The sequence below is a fragment of the Fukomys damarensis genome, unplaced genomic scaffold (assembly GCF_012274545.1).
Source record: "Fukomys damarensis isolate Sample0158 unplaced genomic scaffold, DMR_v1.0_HiC HiC_scaffold_9, whole genome shotgun sequence".
Lineage (NCBI taxonomy): Eukaryota > Metazoa > Chordata > Mammalia > Rodentia > Bathyergidae > Fukomys > Fukomys damarensis.
In genome coordinates this window covers 26,918,883-26,941,021 of record NW_022900921.1, presented here as the reverse complement: position 1 = coordinate 26,941,021, position 22,139 = coordinate 26,918,883, and the positions used below count along the sequence as shown (strand labels likewise).

At 48.6% G+C, this 22,139-nt stretch overlaps 1 protein-coding gene across 9 annotated transcripts in view; it reads right to left on the bottom strand.

Annotated features, from left to right (window-relative positions):
- The window catches only part of Hrh2 (histamine receptor H2), a 46,804-nt gene that overhangs the window by 8,235 nt on the left and 16,430 nt on the right, over window positions 1-22,139 (bottom strand). For 2 of the 9 annotated variants that reach the window (XM_010622140.1, XM_010622142.2), the window contains exon 2: window positions 15,106-16,634. In XM_010622140.1, the coding sequence (XP_010620442.1) occupies window positions 15,106-16,181 (1,076 nt within the window). In that variant the 5' untranslated portion in view covers window positions 16,182-16,634. Of the gene's footprint in view, window positions 1-403; window positions 5,358-7,920; window positions 8,058-8,552; window positions 8,869-8,946; window positions 12,945-15,105; window positions 16,635-17,033; window positions 17,206-22,139 lie in introns of those variants that run through there. The other 7 variants (XR_004516417.1, XM_033761639.1, XM_033761641.1 and 4 more) reach the window with 7 other exon arrangements.

Genomic DNA, 22,139 nt, shown 5'->3' with positions numbered 1-22,139 from the left:
TTCCTGCTTATCCTGTATCCAGGAGTACAGGGAGAACCACCAGACTCAGAGGGTCAGTTTCACCTACATCCTGGGAACTGGGTCACTAGGAAATGGTGTTTCCTTCATGGGGAAGCCAAAGTGGAGGTGGTCACCAAGGGAAGTGACACCACAGGTCTTCAGAACAGCCACATGCATGAGCGGTCATTTTCAATGCCTTAATTCTGCTAAAATCCAGGGTGATCCTCTATTCCAGCTCACACCTCTTTTTTTTTCCCCAGCTTTAACTGAGTTTATTGGTACATTTTAGGGATACAGTACAGTTACATTCATTGTTGGGATCTTGTACCTCCACATGACAAGTATTGATTCTCATTTTTCCCCCTTACCCCTGCCCTCCCTTCACCCCCCCCTCCTCACACCTCTTTTTTGATTGTTTTAAAATACCTCATGGCACAGAAATTTCAGGACACTGACTTATCCAGAGTCCACTATTCTCTTCTTAACCTTTTATTTTCTACCGTAAACCAATTTGTTTATGGTAAATTGAAATGACTAAACTTTGGCCTTCTGCTTGGGAATGATTTATTTTTCATGGACTTCTCATGATTTTCTGGAAAAGACACAGGGCATTTGCCTGCCACTAGGATCTGCTTTGAAGGAGTAAAGGGGCAAGGGCAGGGCAGGGCAGGTATGATTAACAGAGATGCCACCTAATCAGAAGTCACCCAGGGGAGCTGGTGTTCTGTCCTTAGCAAGCTAGTGTGAACAAATTGGGCAAAGACTTTCTGCAAGTTTTGGAAATACCCTGGGTTTGTATTTGTGCAAATAAGGTCAAATTTATCTAAGAAAGTCTCCTTGAAACTCCTTGGCACTTGTGATCAGAGGCAATAGCTGCTACCTTTTTATTTATTCTCATAGAAGGAGAAATAGATTGTGGGAGTCTGAAAGCTTTATGCCCATGAAGGAGGTTTTGTTAGGGATTTCTCAGGATACACATCCCTTAACACTTGTGGGCCCTAGGTTAGGATCAGACCGGGAGAGGGTAGGAAGGGAGGTTGGCTGTACTCTAGTAGGCATCCGTGAATTGTGCTGGTGAATGATTAAATGATTGGCAAGAAGCAACGTTTCCTGTGATTCTATGCCAAATTTTCTGCACCCTTTTTCTATTTAAACACCCCAGTGGTACTCCAAGGCAAGTGCTGTATGTGTTTGGATTTCACCGCTCATGGAACTAAGGTTCCAGGTGGGTGAGACATGCCCCAGGTACTAAGCAGCCAAGCTCAAGCCATCTGACTCCAAACACACTTCCCACTGTAGTGTGCTGCTTCTCACAGGGGCAGATTCATTGAATTTGATAGAGATGATAACAAAGACAAAAAGAAAATCTGGGCAGGGTTCTGGTCTCCAGTAATTTATAGGTAATAATATGCCTGGTTCAGTTGCTGTAGTATAAAAACAAAACTACATGTTTGTGCTGACATGAGTCTAAAAGTGAGCAAGAGGGAGTGGGAATGTGTGTGCATATGTACGAACATACTCATATGGATAAGTATGCACGCACAAAAGAGTATATTGCCAGCGTGTGTGTGGATGTGTGTGCCTCTGAGTATGAGTGAGTGTGTGTTATTAGGACTGTGTGGCACAGAAGCTTTCCCTGTTCAGGTGCCTGGAGCAGTTGGCATTTGGGTCGGGACTGATGCAGTGAGTGGCAGTTTAATGGCAGTGTTTGGGGCTGTGAAGAGGCTTTTTGGGCAGAGGGAATAGCATGAAATGAGGCTTGTGCGCTTAGAATAGGGATGGAGTAGTTTAGCTGGACAAACTCCTCTTAGCTGCAGAGGAATAGGGGGCAAAAAGAGATTCTATAGCCATAACCAGTTGGTCTTGGTGGAGGAGTCTTGGTTATAATCTGGCAGGCACTGGAGAGCCACTGAAGGCTCTGGAGAAGGAGAATGTTAGAAACTGACCAAGAGACAGTCTCAGTCTATGGTGTGAACTGGCACATCTCTAGGATTTTATGGCTGCTTGGGGCAGTAAGTGCCCAAGGTGCATTTCTTTCACCTCTGCTGTAATGTGGATCTTGAATGTTCTCCAAAGGCTCAGTGTTGGAGCCATGGCCCTGTTGGGAAGTGGTAGAACCTGTAGGAGGTGAGATTTATGGGAGGACATTAGGTCATTGGGGGTGAGTCCTTCAAGGGGATATTGGGACCCATAAGATGAATAGCTTTTTTCTACCATGCACTCACACAACCCAGGATTTGCTGTGCTGCCACAGACCCAAGAGCAATAGAGTCAACCAACCACAAACTAGTACCTCTGAAACCATGAGCCCAAATTCCTTCCTTTTAAATTGATTATCTCAGGTATTTTGCCATAACAATGTAAAGCTAACACACCCTCTGTCAAGGTAACCACTGGGAAGCTGTGAGGAGTAGGTCTGAACAATGCTTATGAGTGTGCTTGTGAATATAAAACCGTAGGTCAAGAATATGATTCCATACCAATGTTGAACACGTATTGTGCTTGGCCTGGGGCTCTGCCAGCAGCCCTGTGAGTGGGCACACCTCCTATGTCTTGCACATGTAGGACCGGCCCATCATGGGGTCAGTGATCTGGCTAGGGCACACAGCTGGTGAGTGGAGGAAAGGGCTTCACCACCACATGCTAGATCCAAGCCCTGTGCATGGAGCCGGGAGCACAATCACAGAAAAGCTACCATCACTGACACCTCCTGCATGCCAAGCCTGGCCATCAGCATTTTATATATATTTTAACCCCATTAATTCTCACACTGATCCTCTGGGGTAGGCACTATCATTCTCCTCATTTTATACAGGAAGAAAAGGAGGCCAAAGAATGGGGAAACTTGCCCAAGGCTACACAGCCAGGAAGTCGGTGCTGGATATGTTGCTGCACATTGGGCATGATGCTTGAAAAAGAAGTGAAGGGTTGGTGAGTTCTACTTCCTGATCAGCCCCTCCCATCTCCATGGCATCCATTTCTTCCTGCTGAGCTCGAAATGCTGAATCATAAAATACTGGGCAGGCTCATGGATCAGGCACTTAACCTCTTCAATCTCACTTGACTTTGACATCATCCATATATCATGTATTTATAATGTTGACTCTAACAGGTGCTGATTCAAGGCTCAAAGCTCTTCAGTTGCTTTGGCAAAGGCTCACAGTGAATGAGGCATACAGTTCTCAGCAAGCACAGGTCAGCCCAACTACAAAGGTGGAGGGTCCCTGCCCATCAACCCCTTGCAATAAAGAGAACAGAGCTCAGAGGGTGCTGCTTGATGCCAGTCCTCTCTGGGATTTGGTTCATACTCAGGTCTTACCAGTCCCGACCTTGTGCTCACCCTGCCCTATTTCTCAAACTTTTCAAAAACCACTTCTTGAGACCTGTCCACTTCACCAGTCTGTTCTTGAAAATGAAATATTTTTTAAACTGAAGGAAATCTCATAGTTCCTGTTCATTCATGCCAGTGGATGCTTCTGGCAAAAGAACCCAAAGTACCCAGGGAAATTCCTAAATTCTATGCCCATCACCTGTTCATCCATTCCTGGGAGACAGGCAAAGCATCATACCTGCTCCATACATGGAGAAACTGAGGCTTGGAGAGGCCTTTCATTTAGTCATCTAGCAGTGAGCTGTAGCATCAGGGCCCACTCCAGCCTTGCTGGATGCTGTATCCTGGCTCAGCTTCTGCAACTGTCTTACTGGTCTCTGTTTTGAGCTCCTCCTGACCACCAGACTCCGGAGGCTTAGGCCTTGGATAAGGGACAGCATTTCTCCCCTCAGATGCTTCTTGTTTAGCTCCTTCAAAGACTCTTGTCCCCTTAACCTGGAACCCTCTGCACATCTTTAAATGCCAGTGGCCTCTTCTCCTTGTGGCCTGTACCCTCTGCCCTAGTCAGCCACACTTCTGACACTTCCAGGACCCTACTGCTCATATGGCTTCAAGGAAGTGACACCTGCAGATTTTGCTGGTGGAAGGGAGGCCCCTACAGCCTGTCCTGAAAACAGACAAAATGGAACAAAGGGCCTAAAATATCCCTTCCTTTTGGCTAGCAATTCTGTTTCCAGAAATTCAGTTTCTAGGAAAATAATCTGAAAGAAATCTGAATGGTCTCTACACCGAGATGTCCAATAGAGAACTGCACAATGGCAAAACAAATGCAAAGGCAATTGTAACGTATGGCAGGGAAACATTTCAGCCAATTCTGGGGCCCTTCATACACCCGCTTGCATGCTAGCTGGTGGTCACTGGGAGTTCCTCAGGTGACAGACACTATCTGTATTTACCCTCTCCTTTAACCCTTACAACAATTTTTGGAGTGGGTACGAGTATCATTCCCATCTTATGGAAGAAGAAATCAAAGCATGGAAAGGTTAAGTAATGTGCCCACGGGCATCAGCTCCCAGGTGGCCTGACTGGGGCTCAGCCGTTACCAATCGAGGCTCACTAGTTGCCCTGACCAGGCAGTGAGTGAATGTGCTGGGCTGGGTGTGAGGTGCTTCTCGGGTGGGGCGGCCCAGGACACTACTTTGAGACGATGAGGGGAGCCTTGCCCCTACCCTTGTTGGTCTGCCCCACTAGCAGATCCCAGTCTGAGGCAGACACCACAGGCAGGTGGAGAGGTAGCTGAAGCCCACAGGTGTGGGCAGAGACATCAAAGTGCACTAGAGTTTCAAGGACCTGGAGCTCAGAGTCCCTCTACCCAGGGAGGAGCAGGCACAGTGGGGAAGATGCAGGGGGCTGAGAGGTAGAGGCTGGGGTGGATCTCTAGCCTGCCCATCTCCCTTGGGATCAAAAGCCTGATTGAAAGTGGGTGACTAGAGGATGATTTTGGGGTGCTCAGAGCACAGAGCCTTGAACTCCACTTTCTGCCTGGTAGGACAGAACAACACTGCTTGGAAGGGTATGGGTCTTCTGGGAAACAGAAATAGCAGAGAGGAGGCCTCATTGCTGTCCCTGGACCCTCATTCCTCCGCTCCCACAGAGGGTACAGGAGCTCCTACAGTGAGTCCTAGCACATAGCTGGGACTACCTTCTACGGGTGTCAGGGTGGGGATGGGGGTTAGGAGCCTGCAGCATAGGCCAAGGCCCCTGGGAGGCTGTGATTGATTCTCAGTGCAGGGAGAGGCCAGGGGCAGCAAGACAGGACTCCTGGGCCCAGAAATGCCTGGGCAGAGAAGCCTACAGGATAGGTCTGGAGTGGCCCAAATAGGCTGGGAAACTTACCCCAGAGGGAAGGAGGAAGTGAGGAGCTGGGCGAGTCCTGTATAGACTCTTTTCACTTCCGGAGTCACTGGGTTTCCAACTAGAAGTGACTGAGTTCCTCTGACCCAGGAAATTCATGTTTTCTCTCCATCTGTGAAACAGTGGTCTGTGAGCTTCCTGAGTAGCAGGGAGGAAGCTCTCTCACCTGTGCCTGTGTGCACGCTCTGAGCATCTTCTTGGGGCACAGACATTGACTCAATTGGCCCTTTCCCTGTGCTGGGAAGGTGTGACAGGATCAGCACAGGACATGATGTCAGACAGAGGAAGTAAGGCCCCTGGCCAGCAGCTGACCACCTAGGGAACTCGGTTTCTGAGTTTTGAGCAGATCAGTACTGGGAGCTTCCCTTTTCTTGGGAGCTGGGTAAAGAAAGGAAGAATGAGAGGATGAATCAGGGGAGAGTCAGCAGCCACAAACACAGCCTGCAGCCTGCCTAGGAGCCCACACTCTCTGTGAAGGATGGGGTGGGCAGGGCACAGACTGTGTGCATTCTCTTGTCACCACAGCTGTAAGGCCACATGTGCACCTGAACAAGGACAGAAAAACTTCAGCATCATAGGAGGTGGCGAAAAGAATGAGGTTTGACTGTGCCTTTCTGCGACGTATTCCTTTTCAGCAATGACTAAGTTTTCTGAACACCCCACTTTCTAGTTCTGTAGAAGAGGCCTGCCACCAAGCCTGAGTGTCAGTGCCTGGGTGGTGACAGTACATGCTCAGTCCCGGAAAGAAGGGCTGTGGACCTGTGATGCCCAGGCTGTGGGTTTTCCCTAGCACCTCTTTTGGCATGGATTAGTGAACAAACTGATGGCTTGGTGACTTTGGCAGTTGGGACCGCCTCATCCTCACCCTATCTCCAGGTGCAGGGAGTGGCCCTTCCATCCCAGGAGAGCCTCGGGAGCTATAGACACCCTGCCGCATCTAGTGGGCCTCGGGCACACTTCATTCCAGCCCCTCGACACTCTGCCAAAAATAGCTGCTGTGTTCAACAGCAGCTGCATGTTTAGGGGCAGAGACGGCAGTCAGAATTTTTAGCTCTGTGTTACTGATGAGGAAATTAGAACTTGGAGAGAGATGTGACCTTCTGAAGGTCACACTTCCCCTCCGGGGAAGGTCCTCTGGCCCCAAAGTTGGGATCTCTCTACTGATCTTCCCTCTGTCCAGTCTGCGCTAGTGCCTGCCCCCGCCATGCACCTGCAGCTGAAAGCATGATGAGGACACATTTTACTGGATTTGCTTCCATACTCTGAGAGATTCATTAGTATGAAAAACACATTCTTCACTGTCCTTGCCAGAAGACTCTTGACACAGCACAGTTGGGGTGTAGGCATAATTTCTCTTCTTTGTTAAGCATTTATATATAGCTGGTGTTGGAATGGTCCCTTGAGACTAATCCAAGTTCTCCATTTTCAGATGAGGGACACGAGATTCAGGGTCAGGATGTGACTCGAGTCAGTGAGTAGCACAGCTGAGATGCACACCCACAAAGCCTGCCTCAGACTTTTCAGCTGCTCCTTTCCAAGGAAGCCACAGAGGAAAAAATAACAAAAGCTGCCATTTAATAGGAGTTGACTCTCTGCCAGGCACTTTACATAAACTGGTGCTAAATCTCACTGTAATCCTCCCAGGAAGCCACTGTTAGCCCCAACTTGCAGATAAACAAGTTGAGGTTCAGAGAGGGGAAGGCACCTACCCAAGGTCACACAGCAAGAAGCTGGAAGTGGTACCCGTCTCTGTCCCCTACACCCGGGTTGGCAAATGATGAGTCCATGAACCAAATCTAGCCCGCCACCTGTTTTTCTTGAACAAAGTTTAAAAAAAAAATAGCAGAATAACATTTCACGACTCATGACTGTGGAACTCAAACTTTAGTATGCATAAATAAAGTTTTATTAGAACACAGCCATAGTGAGGTCTTGTCTGTGGTGGCAGAGTTGAGTATAGCCACGTGTCACTTAGCAAAAGGGACACATTCTGAGAAATGCATCATCTGTCAGTATTGCTGTTGTGTAACCACCACAGAGAGCACTGACACAAACCCAGCTGGTGCCACCTACTACACACTAAAGCTCAGGGGACAGCCCATTGCTCCCAGGCTACAACCCTGTACAGCAAGGCACTGTACTGCAATACAATGGTATTTGTGCATCCAAACATAGAAAAGGCACAGCAAGAATACTAGACCATGGGAATTTTTGAGCTCCATTATAATCTTATGGGTCCACTATCATAATGTGGTCAGTTGTTGCCTACGAAGCCATTAGCTGAGGCATGGCTGTTATTGGACTGGCTATTTTCCACACATAGGTATCAGGTAAAGGGGACTCAGAGGGGCTGAGATCCATCCCTCCTATGCATGGCACAGCCAGTTGCTCTGCAGTTAGGTCCCCTGGTGGAAGGGCCTTTTCTTCACTTGTTTCCCTGGATGTGTACCTTTATCTTATGGGTACAAAATAACAGTGATGACGTCCTGGAAGCTATGGTTTCCTTTCCCTCCCATCCCAGCCCAGGAGGGCTGGTCCGTTGATCCTCAGGAGCTGGTAGGTGTAGAGTGGGGAAGGGCACTCTGGGAGCCAAACGGACCTTACAGCTCCAAGCCAGGGCCTCCGGCTGGCCTCAAAGGCACCAACCCCAGACCTGTAAATAAGAAATTCTCTACCTTTCCAGTGACTCCAGGGGGCGCCACGATTTAGTCTCCTTGTCTTTGAGGCTGTGAAGGGCTTCCCACCTCCTCTCTCTGCTCTCCTTTCCCTGACTTCCTCTGGGGGCAGGAGGGGATCTCACTCCCCAAACTCTCTGAAGAGACAGAAGGTGAATGGGTTAATGTCTGGTCATAGCCTCTGTTCTGCTTGGCAGCTGTGCAAAAGAGGAATCATTCTGAGCCCAACGGGAAGGGAAGGAGGCACTTGGGCCGTATGGGTGGCCCAAGGCACAGTCTCATAGGTGTAATTCTCCACTCAAGGCCCACAGGGTTCAAAAGGTGCCACAAAGCAAAAAGCCTTGGTGAAGGGAACATGGAGCCATGGTGGGAGGAAGGGGAGGAAAGTAAACACAAAAAGAATGGGGGAAAATGAAGAAATATAGAACATTGAAAAGATTAGGGCCAGGATATAGCTCAGTGGCACTAAGCCTGTCTGGCAAGTGCAAGATTCTGAGTTTGATTCCTGGTACAAGAAAGAACAAAAGAAAGAAAGACAGGAAGAAAGGGAGAGAGAGAGAGAGAGAAAGAGAGAAGGAAAGAAGGAAGGAAGGAAAGGAAAGAAAAGAAAGAAAGAAAGGGAGAGAGGGGAGGGAGGCAGGGAGGGAGGGAGGAAGGAAGGAAGGAAGCTAAGTGAAAGAAGCCAGGCACAAAAGATCATGTATTGTATGAGATGTCCAGATGGGACTTGCCAAATTAACTGGTGCACAAAGTAAATTAGCACTTACCTCTGCATGGTAGGGGTAGAGATGGAAGGCAGGAACTGGAAAGGGCCAGCTACAGGGGCTGGAGTTTCTTCTGGGAGTGAGGAAAAGTTCCAGGCTGGATTGTAATGATGACTATATAACTGAGTATACTAGGAACCACCTCCCTGTATACTTTAAATGGGTGAATTGTATAATGTGTGAACTATTAAAAGAAGAAAGGAAAGAGGGGGGACTGGGAGGAAGAGGGAGAGACAGGGGAAGGGAGAGAGAGAGAGGAAGAGAGAGTGAGAGAGAATGAAAAAAGAGGAAGAGAGCAGAAATTCACATTTGTTAAATTTCCTGCCACCTACCAAGAAGTATGCTAAGTGCCTTCACTTTTCACTTTTATTCTTACAACTCCACAAAGTAAGTTAGATAACCATCATTGTTTTATAGGTCAGACTGGAATGACTTGCCTAATATCATGTAAGTAGTAAGTGGAGAGACCATGACTCATATCATCACGGGTCTACCTAATCTTCAACACTCTGGGAGAGCACCCCAGGCAGCCTTGTGGTATGAGGCATGACAGCTAGATACAAAAGCCAGATATGAAAACCTCCGACTCATAAGGCAGCCCCAGGATCTCAGATACCAGGGACCAGCCATGTCCCTGAGTCTTGGGGGAGGGAACTGTCCCGGTATCTCTGCAAAAAGCACTTGTAAAAGCTATTCAGAAGTGCAGAAATCAATGTGCTAAAAGGTTAGACTGGTTTAGAAAGCCAGATGAAATGAGTAAACACGGCCATAAAGGAAACTTTCTTTCTGAGAAAGAGCTGTTCTAGGGAAATGTGTTTATCAGACCTGTGTTTCTGTCATGCTGCAGATGTGGCAGCCACATCTTCCAAGACTGGACCCCAAGCAGAAGATAAGCCAGTTTCTCCCTCCCCATCCCTCAACTTTTGGCCAAACTGGCGATCCAGTGGACATGGTCCAGATTGGGACAACTCTACATGCTAGTCCCACTGAAAAGCTCACATTTCATGCTACTTTCACTCATGACTTTGCTATTCTAGGACCCCTTTGTGACAGAGCTGGGGGAGTGGCTGGACATTTTCCATCTCAAACTCTGTGACTCACAGCTGGCCCTGCCTGGTGCTGGGAGGCCTGCCTCTGATGTCAGTTTCTGTAGGAAGCCAGTGTCACATCCCATAAAAGGGAACTGATTGTCTCTCAGCGCTTCCTGGGTTCCTGGAACTTCCCTCTTTGAGATTTAGTTCCCTCTTTTAGATTTTGTTCACGTCTTAGGATTCTCAGGGACCTGGAACATCCATGCATTCACTCATTCAACAATATCCCTGGACCTGCAGGGAGACGGGCTCAGTATTAGGTGTCTGGACATAGTAGGAAGCAACAGAGACATGAGCCTGCCCTCCAGAAGCGTATGGTTTAGGAGGAACAGACATTAAACAAATGAAATAGAATCCAGAGGGAAAGTCACGTGGGTGGGACAAAGTGTGGGCATGAAAGGAGGTTGGGACAGTGGCAGGAGTCTGGTGGTGCAGAGCCTCAGAGGCTGGAATGAGGACTTTGAATTTTATTTCATCACAACAGAAGGGATGGGGCATTGCCCGGTTTACTTTTGGAAGTCTTCTCTGGTCATAGAGAGCCAATGTGAAGGCCAGTCAGGAGCTGGTTGGAGGCTGCCTCCTTGGCATGTGGAAGGTTGGAGGGGAAGGGAGGAGGCACTGTGCCCAGTCAGGCTCCAATCCTCCAGATGTCTGGGCAGATCCAAACCTTTACAAGCAAGCAAGGGGCTCTGCAGGAATGAGGAAGTGACACGCCTGCTGGGAGGGGCTGCTGATAGGCTGGATGCTTATGAATCTTATCTCTGGGCCTTGGGAGATTGTGGGGAGCAAAAAGTGGGTGGGAAATGAACCTAAAGAGCACTGGGCAGGGGTCCAGCCACCCCTTAGCTTTCTTTGCAATGCAACCAGGTCATTCGCCTCCCTGTGCCTTGGTTTCCCTTTCTGCTATCTATGGGACTAGCATTGAGGTGTTGGTCAAAGGCAGGGCCTAGTTCAAGTCCAAGCAACATTTCACTGTGGAAAGGGCTGGGGCTTTAAAGTCAGATGGCTTGGGCTCCAGTCCTGGCTCTGCCATAACTGAGGCAATGGGGCCTGATGCCAGCTGCTTTGCTTCTGGGAGGTGGCTGCTAGTCCAGGGACCACACTCAGAACCTCTGCTTCTCTGTAAGAGAAGCTTGCTCTGCTGCCTCACTGCTGCTCAAACAGTGCTGGTGTCTAGAGAATCCTTGGGAAATCTCCACACCCCCCCCAGTACTAGGAATGGAATCCGGGGTTTTAACAGTATTTCTATTTTGTGACAGGGTCTTCCTATGTTATTCAAGTTGGACTGGCACTTGCTATTCTTCCTCAGCCTCCCAAAGTGCTGGGACTACAAAGCTGTACCACCATATCACATCTAGCTTGGTAAATGCTTCTGAATGAATAAACAGAGTGCATTATTTTGGCTGGGACAGAGGGTGGTGGAGGTAGGTTTGGGCCTTGGGATGCTGGCAGGAAATGGGAGAAGAAGGTGGTCAGGGACTGAATTGTGAAAGTCCTTTAGTGCCAGGTAGCAAGTTGGGACATGTGGCAGAACAGCCCCAAATAGGGCCACTTATGATCTGAGCATATTATGTGGCAAAGGGGACTCTGTGGGGGTGATTAAGCTAAGGAATTCGAGATGGGGGGATCATCTTGGATATCCATATATAGTAAGCTCTCAATGTAATCATAAGTGTCTGTGTAAGAGGGAGGCAGAGGGACATTGAGCTGTAGAGGAGAGGTGGTGACAGCTGAGAGGTTGGAGTGGTGAGCACAAGAAAGGGGCCATGAGCCAAGGAGTGTGGGAGGCATCTACAAGTTGCAAAAGGTGAGGGAAGGAACGCTCCCTGGAAGCCTCCAGAAGGAACCTGCTCTGCCAATACACAGCCTTCAGATTTTTAAACTCTTAAACTGCAATAGAAGAAAAGTGTGCTCTTTTTAAGCCTACAGTTAGTGGGGTTTTGTTACAGCAGCCACAGGAAATGCACCCAGGCTACGCTCCGTCCAGAAGGTGATGGGGTGCAGCGGAAGTTACTGAGCAAGGGACTACAGGAGACTCACTAGGAGTGATGGGACAGAGTGTGTGGGCAAGGGGATCAGGGCTGAGGAATGACAGGCACACGGGGAGAGGGGCGAGGGGGTGACAAAGATGGAGCAAAACGGGTAAGGAAGGAGCAGACAGAGAGCTTTGCATTGGGGAGCAGGCTGCTGGCTTGCCACAGGGAAGGGAGGACTGGCCAGTTTGGCCACTGTCCCTCACTGACCATGTCTTCTGCTCCACTCAGGCAGACTGGATCAGTTCCCTCCAGAATTCTTGGCCCAGGCACACAGACCCCAGAGCTGGCAGTGTTAAGGCTCTGGGTCAGCGCTGGATTTTGTCCCCAGGTAGAATGCGAGAAGGATGTGCTATCAGTTGTCAGGGAAGCTGGGAGCCAGCCTTATCAAGGAACATGCCAGGCTCTGATTGCTCTGGCAGCCTCAGTGGGAAAAGCCCCCAGCTCTTCTTGGCCGCCTGCCACTCCTATATCCTCAAACTTGGCAATGAGGCCCTTCATCTGGCTCCCCCATCCTCCACTGAGCCCCTCTGCCCATTGTGCCTCAGTTGTGGCCTCTAGGAACATGGGCTCTGGCCCTGGCCCCGCAGCTGTGTGACCCAGGTGGGCACCACCTCTGAGGTGGGTGGCCGTGAGGATCACAGAAAGAAAGTGGATGCTGGCTCTCAGCAGCGCACCCAGCACCCAGAAGACACTCAGTTACTGGAGCTGCTATTTCTGACCAAGCTTCCTAGGTTATGTCACTTGGAGTGTTGACTTGCCTTCTCAGAGCCTCAATTTCCCATCTACGAAGTGGAGATTAAACAGACTCCTACTTCACAGGGTTTGCTGAGAATGAAATGCGGCTCTGGTCTCAAGGGTTCAGCCCCACAGTGGGTGAGCAGGGCTTTTCTGTTTGCATTTAAAATCACAGCACGGAGAGCTGAATAAGGATGAATATGACAGCTGAGGGTGTGTACTGTCTCTCAGTGTTGGGAATGAATTTCAACCCCTGCACAGGTTTCTCTGAGCCATCATCAATCTACTTTGTAACTGAGCTGTAGCAATTCCAGGTGGCAAAAGCAGCAGCATGGGGTCCGGGGCTTCTTACCTGTTTACCTTTGGCATGGGATGCAGAGAGTAATGGCAGGATGCCCCTGCAGAACAATTACCATGTGGAAACAACATCAGACATGTCAAGTGGTAAAGAGTAGGTGCTTAGTGAATGTTTGCTACTCTTGTCAAGTGCTCAATGAATGAATATGTGTGCTTAAGGATCAGGATAGAAGACAGCTTATTAAGCCAGGAGTGGAGTAAAGTACAAAATGATACACACACCTAAACTAAATAGTGTCACTCCCTTCTCTCTAGTCCCTAACTGTGTGGCTTTTATTCTTTTTTCTTATACACTGTGAACTGGATGAGCTTTGCTGCTAAGGCTGCCTCCTAAATGCAAGCTTGTGAAAGAAAAGGGTCAAATGGGCATTTTGTCCATCATGACAGGTTGTGGATGTCTCCAGATGTGCATAGTGGACACACCCTTGTGCTGGTGGGGAGGAGCAATTTGGGAGTGTGGACCTAGAGGCCAGGAGCCCAGGGGGTCAGGGAGATGGCCTGGGGAACAGTTCAGGAGTGGGGCTGCTCAGGATTGCTCTAGCAGGAGAGCAGTGGAGGGCCTGGCCCCAAGTCTATGGGGGGACGCTCCACACCTATGGGTAGAGGGTGACAGCTGCATGGACAAAAAGGGCTACAAGGCTCAGGGCTCTCATGAGGGAGTTTTGACTGCACAGCTGTCCATCACAATGCAGAACCCCAGAGTGTGGGTCTGCAGTCACCCTACAGGGCGAGGAGACTGAGGGACAAGGAGTGCCCTCCCTGGAGGGACAAGGAATTGTTCAAGTCACAAGGCATGTGATGAGGGCAGAACTGTTTCCACAGAGAACACAGTTTTGTAGCTGACCTTTCATAATTTCTCATCATGGTCAACATGCAGAATGTCACTTCTACATCCCTAGCACTCAGCATAGTTCGTGATACGTGGCAGGAACCTGACAAGTTTCTGCAAATGAATGAATGCATGAACTAATGGATGGATGGGTGGGTGGGTGAGTAGCACAAATCAGCATTCTGAGGGGCAAAAGCTTGGTCTGAAGGAAGACAAAGGAAAGCAACATTTATTGAGCAACTTCTATGTACCAGGCATTCTGGGAACATTCACTCATTTGTTTCTCTCAACAGCCTAAGCTCAGACCGGAGCTGTCTCTCCACACAGTGATACTGAGCTTTCAGTATCACTCAGGTCAACCTTTCACTGACCTTTTCACCAGGGAATTTATCTAAATCTCATTCTGGTTCTGTTTATCTTTTCAGCCTGGACTAATCCAGGAGAGGAATCCTGAAGGTTCTTTCCTCTTGTATCTTCTCACTCTGCATATCCAATAGTCTGCAAAAATGTAATTAAAAAAATAGCCCACTAAATTTTGCTTTCTTCCCCTTTCTCCTCTCGTGGACCAGTGTCACACTGTCCTTGCTGATATCCCTGTCTGCAGGCTCACTCTGTTCCTCCACATCAGGGCTATTTTTCCATATCACAAATCTGGGATATAGCTCAGTGGCAGAGTCCCTGCCTAGCATGTACAAAGGAGGCCCTGGATTCCATTTTCAGTATCAAACCAACCTAAACCAAAGTAAACCAACCCAAACCAAACAAGGCACCCACAGCACTGCTTAGGGGCTCTAACCCTTCCATCTTTCCCTGTTATGTCTGGTACAGTGCCTATAGTCTTGCCTGGCTTCCAAGCCCACCTTCCTGTCCTTTTTTCCCCATTGACCTGAATGTTCCCACAGTAAGAGCTGATACATAATAGGTGCTCAATAAATGGAGCTAAGTTTCTCATTTACCCCTACAATGGGCCCATCAGGAGGCAGGGTTAGTGCCTGGCTATTTGAGTGCTGTCCTGGAGTGCTTAGTTGAACACTCACGACTCCAAAGTGGCAGAGTCAAGCCTCAAAGCTCTTCTGATTGAAAGGACAACATGGCCAGAAAGAAGGGCTCCTGAGTCTGGAGTCGGGAGTCCTCTGTCCATGTGCTAGCTGAGTGGACCTTGACAAGTTAGACCTTTATGGTGATCCTTTAAAAATAGAGGCAGAATGTTCTAATTTGGGAGCCATTGGAGGATTAAATGAGACTGTGTTCACAAAGTGGTTATGGAGCATTCTCAGCATGTAAACCAACACCATCTACATGCAGCCTACTGCTAGCGCCCCCAAGAGGTCTTCCCCTACCCTCATCGGGTACACAAATGGCTAGGCTGTTACCTGCTTGTGGCTCCCTGTGGGGATGTGGCTTCTGTCCCACTCCACACCTGGAGGTTCAAGGGTTTCTCCTCCTGCCACCTGGGCTCTTGGCTTTGGCTCCTGATCAGCTGAGAGTTGTTCAGTCTTAGAGAAGTCTCGTGGGAGTTGCGGCTGGTGAGCCTGCAGCAGAAGAGCTGATGGTAGGCGGTGCGGAAGTCTCTGTTGAGGGCAGCATACAGGATGGGGTTCAAGGCTGAGTTGGCATAGCCCAGCCACAAAACAATGGCTTCAAACACCTCATTGACAGCGTCATCCCCTTTCAGCCCACGGTAAACAAAAACGGTGAAGTAGGGAAACCAGCAGATGATGAAGGCCCCCATCACGGCAGCCAGTGTCACTGTGGCTTTGTGCTCCCTGATGGTGGCTGCCTTCCAGGAGCCAATGTGATTGATTCTCTTGGCCTGCTCCCGAGCAATCTTAAAGATGCGAAAGTATGTGATGCACATTATCAGCAGAGGTAGGTAGAAGGTGACCAGTCCGTCCACCAACCCATACACTTCGTTGACTTGGACTTTGCACTTGAGGATGGTGTCATTATCCTTGCTGGTCTCATTCCTGCTATTCCAACCCAGGTGTATAGACAGGAAGGACAAGGTGATAGAAATGACCCAGATGAAGACTAGAGAGATAGCAACCCGAACTGGGGTGATGAGCACAGGGTACCTCAGTGGGTCGGTGACGGCGCAGTAGCGGTCGAGGCTGATCATGAAGAGGTTGAGGATGGAGGCTGTGCAGAGCATCACGTCCAGGCTGGTGTAGATATTGCAGAAGACCTTGCTGAAGCTCCATTTGCAGGACAGCTGGTAGATGGCAGAGAAGGGCAGCACCAGGAGGCCCAGGAGCAGGTCTGTGACTGCCAAGGACACTATGAAGCAGTTGGTCAGACTGCGGAGCCGGCGATTCAAGCCTACAGCCAGGCAGACAACCACATTGCCGGCGACAGTGATGAGGATGAGGACTATGAGGACCACACTGATGGTGATCTTATACACAGTAGAGTCCAGGCAAAAGGAAGAGGCTGTGTCATTGAGCGCCATCCTGGGACCCTTCTGCTCCTGCCCTGGCCCTTTGCTGCTTCTCTTCTGCTCTAACCACTGGGCTCCAGGATCCAAAAGAAAATGTCCAAGTTTGGGGAGGCTTCAATGACTTACCCAATGCTGTTTTTCTAGAAATAAATCAAGCAGGCCCTTGAAAGGTGTGGTGCAGCAGTAGGAACGAAGAGGTAAAGGCAAGACCTTGAAGCCACATTGGTGGTTCAAACATCAGGCCTCTGTGAATCCCCTGAGAAGTCAGCTTCCTCCTGGGGCTGGGGTAGATCCCCACTCTTTAGGTTTTGCAGAGAGCCTGAGGCCCTGGGGCATGTGTTTGGAGGTGGCTTTGTTTTTATGTGGGAGGGATCATTCATAGACTCAGCCTTATCCTCCATAGTTGGCTACTGCTCTCATCTAGGCGATAAGACCTTCCTCTCTGGGGCCACTGGAAACCAGGAGCTGAAAATGCAAACGTGAGAACTTCAGTACTAGACCAAGAGCATGGCCTGACTCAAGGTGACTCCTTCCAGACCTCTACCTCCTGAGAAAGTGGTGTGGGCCATCTCGGAGACCTCTCCTTCTGGAGAGATTGAGGCAATCAGGATACACACAGGGAGAGGGAAGGGACACCGTTTCAAGGGTGGTGGAACACTGTGTCCTATGGGAAACAGTTGGAGGGGCTAGGGATATCTATACTGTAAAAGGGGCAGATGTAGATACAGGCACTAGGTTCCCCCAGAACAGGAGCTGAATCTGTTCCCTGATGGTTCCCAGTGCCTGACCCTACAGACAGGCACTAAACATCTGATAAAGAATAGAATAAGTGAGCCAAGAAAAATGCAATTTATTTGCTCTTACAAAGTGCTGTTACAAGAGGGCAGCAAACTTTTTCAGAAGAGGGGTCAGTAGTGTATGTTTTCCCCGTGGATCCTGCACAGTCTCTGCTGCAACCACTCAACTCAGTCGCTGTAGTGAAAAATCAGCTGTGTCAGGCCGTGCACAATCCAGTGAGTGGGGATGTGCTCCAGAACTATGGACATAGAAATGTGAATTTCATGTCACTTTCATGAATTTCAAAATCTCCCCCCACCAGTGGTTCAAATATATGAAAACCGCTCTCAGCTCATGGGCTGTACAACCAGGAAGAGGGCCAGATTTAGTTCAAAGATTTAGTCACTTGTTATTGCCATCTTTTATCAACCCCAGCCTTGCTCAAAACTCATCTCTAAATCTTACTTTTTTTTGCGGTACCGGCGTCTTAACCCAAGGCCTTTGAACTGAGCTGTATTCCCAAACATCTATCTATCTGTCTGTCTATCCATCCATCTATCTGTAGACAAGACCTTACTAAGTTACTTAGCTGCTCAGGCTGGGCTCAAACTTGTGAACCTCCCGTCTCAGCCTCCTAAAGGGTTGGGATTACAGGTGTGCATCACCAAACTCTGCTCTTACTCCACATGTCTTATTTAGCAGCACATGTGGTTCCAGTACAGGGATGCTGGTGTGGAACTCACTGGATCCTCCTAAGGATCTGTGGGAAGACTGGGTTAGCCCATCATTCTTTTGCCTCCTTCCCTTCTCCCTCCCTCTGTACCTCTGCCCCTCCCTCCCTCCATGCTCCCTGTTGCTCTCTCTCCTTCCTGAAAATATCACTTCAATAACTTATCAGCATACAACAGGCCTCCTGGTTAAATCAGAGCCCCTGGTCATCAGATAATCTCCAACATTTCCTTCCAGTGGTGATACTGTGTATTTCCATCTGGTAAGAAACAAACTAAAGACTTGCTTGATTCTTGGGTGCTTTCACACAAGCTCCGCCTCATTTTTCAGAGAGCAGTTGGCAGGCAATCTCCCGAGGTCTGAGAGCATGCACAAATCGAGTCGACAGCAGAAGTCCTCTCAGAAGCAAGCTAATCTCCATGGAACATAAATTGAGTCTCTCGCAGCATCTTGCCTGGAGTGGTTTTGCAGCCTGAATATGAGAAGCCTCATTTAATCATAACGACTGTGCCGGAGCCGGGATCAGGCCTCCCCATCACCTTCTGCTGCGCCAGCTGGCTCAGCCATGGGCTTTGTGAGCTGGGCCTCTGGGTTCTATTTTTAGAAGATCTTTTTATTACATAAATAGCCCAAACAGCATGGGTCTCGCTGCCACACTTAATTAACTTTCGAGGGGGCAGCAAAAAGATATTTTTTTCTGAGAATCTCTATTTCTGATTAAAATTTTTTCTTCCCTCCCTTTCTCCTCTGTCTCTCTTTCCCTCCCTCCTTCCATCTCTTATTTCCTTTCTTTTCTTCCTTTGCCCTGTCCCTTAGACCTTCCCTCCCTCCTTATTTCCTCAGCATTTTATATTGGGCATTTCCAAGTGCTCATGAAAGATTTGCAATGTACATGGCATCTTGCCTGCCTGTCCACAAGTTCAGCAATGGTCTCCTCTACCTCCTGTATTTGCTCTCTCTTCTGCGTGTGTGTGTATGTGAAAAAGACATAAAACTCATTCAGCCACTTTTCTCCACCTTGCAGGCTGCCAACAGATGATTCAGCTGTACATTTCACTACTTCCTCTTCTGTGATCTTTGTCTTAATTACCCTGGAAGAGGCACTTTCTGGAGAATTTACTCACACAGAGCAGCACCTCCCCTCCACTTTCTGCCAGGGAGGCTTTCCTTGTAGGCATTGCCAGCAACTGAAACCTGAGTGGAAGAAAAGCTGGTCAGTTACTGTGTGCCTCTCTTCTCAGGGCCTTGGACAGCATTCCTAGGAGCAAGCATAGCTCAGGCGTCTGTGCAGCTTGCAGACAGGAACGCTACCCTGTGAAGTTGGGGGTCTTAGCTGTATTCCGTAAAACACGCTCTGAGAAGTGAATGAAGCTCCCGGTCTGACAGCAAGGCTTTGACATTGGATAGATCTGGGTTCTGATTCTGGCATCATCACTTGAAGAGCTTTGTGAACTTGGGTGACAAAGGTATCAATGGGGATGACAATTACTCCTTGTTCACTGGGTGGATATGAAAGTAAATAGAGGAACAAAATTCTCAGTGCTTGGCATGTGATAGGTTCTCATCAAATGTTATTTTTATCATTGACCAAAGCCACAAGGCCAGGAACTAGCATTTACCCATGCTGCATGTATTTACTTAGAGTCTTGAAGGTTCAGACACTGTGCTGGGGTCTGGGACACAGCAGAGAGCACAACACACACAGTTTGCAGCATCTGTTGCAGGGGTGGGACCAGCTGGGTCTGGGGACCTCAAGTAAGCCACTGTAGAATTTCTTGTTTAATCAAAGCTGTGCTGAGAGTTATATGATGGGAGCAGAGAGAGCCACACAGTACACAGTGGGGGATCTGAGCAGTCTAGGGGACACTGAGAGCTTCCTTCAGAGGAGGTAATATTTGGGTTGTGATCTGTCCAGATGGGAATGAGAAACTGAGTGAAAGCAAGAGACAAGCAGATTGCTGATAGGGAGGACAGCAGCAGAAACTTGAGATGGGGATGGGAACTTTGACCCCACAAAGGGTGACGTCACTGGGTCTCTGGAAGGCAGTTCCTCATTCTTATCTACTTGGCCAGGGACCCAGTGCTGAGGGCATCAGAAAGTGATCCTAGAATCAGCCCATAAGAAACAGTCTAAGTGGGCCCCCAAAGCAAGTAGCTTTGTAATGTTCATTCTATAAGAAGTGAAGACAAAACTTTCCAAACACTAGAGCATCTGCACCACATGGGGTTCTAACCAAGGGGACTTAGGCCAGAGTCACGACTGAGAAGACCCTTGACCTTTATGGGGAGCCCTTCTTCCCACTCATAATTGCCAGGATGGCTTCAGGCAAGAAAGGCTGATGACCATTATGTGCTAGGAGTTGTGGGCTCCTCAGCTGTACACGGAAGAAGCCTATTCAAGTACTGGTTTGGGGAATGGGTTGTGGTACCTCAGCAGTTTAGATTCAGCCATAGAATGGAAGAGGCAAGAGTGGGAACCTCAAGGGAATATGGGGACACAGAGGAATGAGGTTTAGCCCTGAGGCTGTGCGTGTGTGCATTTGCATTTGCACACGTGCATTTGAAGGAGGCATTGTTATTTTAGATCTGGAAAACTTCACTGACATTAAAAACACCCAGACTACTGACCCAGCAGATGCACTTGTAGAGAATTTGTCCTGGGGCTCCCCATAGCACTGCTTGTGTTAGCAAAGGTTTGCAAGAGCATAAAAGTGCATACAACAGTGAGTGAGGAAGCCACTAAAAAGACTGACTCAGACTGTCTGGGCCTCATGTGAGGTGGTTTCCAAGTGTGCAACTATGACAATCACATGGGAGAATGGATGCACGTGTGTGCACCCATGTATCTATACACATTAATGGGGTAGGGGCTGGCAATAGAAGGGCACTGTGAAAAGGGTAACAATGATTGCCTCTAGCTAGGGAGGAAAGGGGTGGTCAGGACAAGGGTGGGAGGAAGATGTCTTTTTCACCAGTCCCTTTAGGACCTTTTCAATCTTTTTATCCTGTGCAAGTGTCATCTTCTCAAAGCTCAGTAGCCATATAATTTGCCTAGTGGAGGAAAGTACATGTAAAAGAAGAGAACTGGGTGACCAGGTCATGCTTAGGAGCAGGATGGAGCCACATAGTTGGAATGAGCTCGACGCTGTTCTGGCACTTGTTGTGCTCACCCCAAGAACCCCACTTGTTTTTTGCAGTACTAGGGATTGAACCCAGGATCTTTGCACTGAGCTACCTCTTCAGCCCTTTTCTTATTATTTTTTGTTTTTGAGACAGGGTCTTGCTAAGTTTCCCAAATTGGGCTCAAACTTGTAATCCTCCAGCTCAGCTTCCCAGAGTGCTAGGGTTACAGGTGTGTACCACTATGCCCGACTCCAAGAAACTTTTCTTTAATAAGTCCTTTACCCCCAAGCTCTTAGCCCTTGGGAACCATTCTTCCCCCAGTAATTGTATGGGCTTCACAATCAGATTGTCCTAGTCTCTGATTAGGCCATGTGTCCAAAACCTCCTTTGTTGTTAGGATAAAAATAACAATGTCTATCATGCCCTGTGTGATCTGGCTTCTGGTAGCCTTTCCAGCTGATTCTCAGGAGACAAATTTAGCTGGGGATGGAATGATTAGAAGTTTGGACTTAATTATGAAAGCAGTAGGGAGCCACTGAAGCTTCAGGGAACAAGCCCAATCATCCTAAGAACTAGCCACAGATGCAGGGACCCGGATCTCTTGATCCCTGTCAACTAACAATCAATGGGACATTACTAGCATATGTAGGGACACTTACATCATATCAGGCCAGGCTCAGGAGTTGATTACAGCATTGGGAGAGAAGGGATTCTTACTTTTTCCACTTTACAGATGCAAATATGAAAGCCAAAGCTTGGAAAAGGTCAGACACTTGCCTGAAATCTCAAAACTAGAAGAGGAAAAGTCAGGGTTGGAACCTGGGTCTGTCTGCCTCCAGAATTCTGTTTTCACCCATTACATATTTAGTTTTTCATGTAGATAAAGGGCTGTGGGCTTTAAAAAGAAATGGCATGACTGCCTGTCCCTTTGCAGCACAAGATACTTCCTCCTACACAATCACAGTCAAGGGCGCCTTTCATCTCTGTGGTTGCACATTTCTGACTCCTTCCTCTTAGATAGTGGGCAGAATATTTGGTCAAAGCCTTGATGGCAGGCAGGAAAACCTCTGGCGCAGACTGTTCATTAATGAGAAAGGCACCAACCTCCTGCAGGCCTGGTCTTACCTTTCATTTCTTATGGGCCTCCAGGGCCCCAAGTCAGGGTGGTTTTCACTTCTGTCCTCAAGCACATCTTGCTCCTGGCTTTGTGGACCCTCGGTGGAGTCCCTCTGCCTAGGCTGAAATGCAGAGGGTCTGAATGTGATCCGCAGTGGGGGCAGGTTCTTTAACTGCTGCCCACAGTTGCAGCCCAGGTAAGAAAGAGCCTTGCTACGTCTTGGG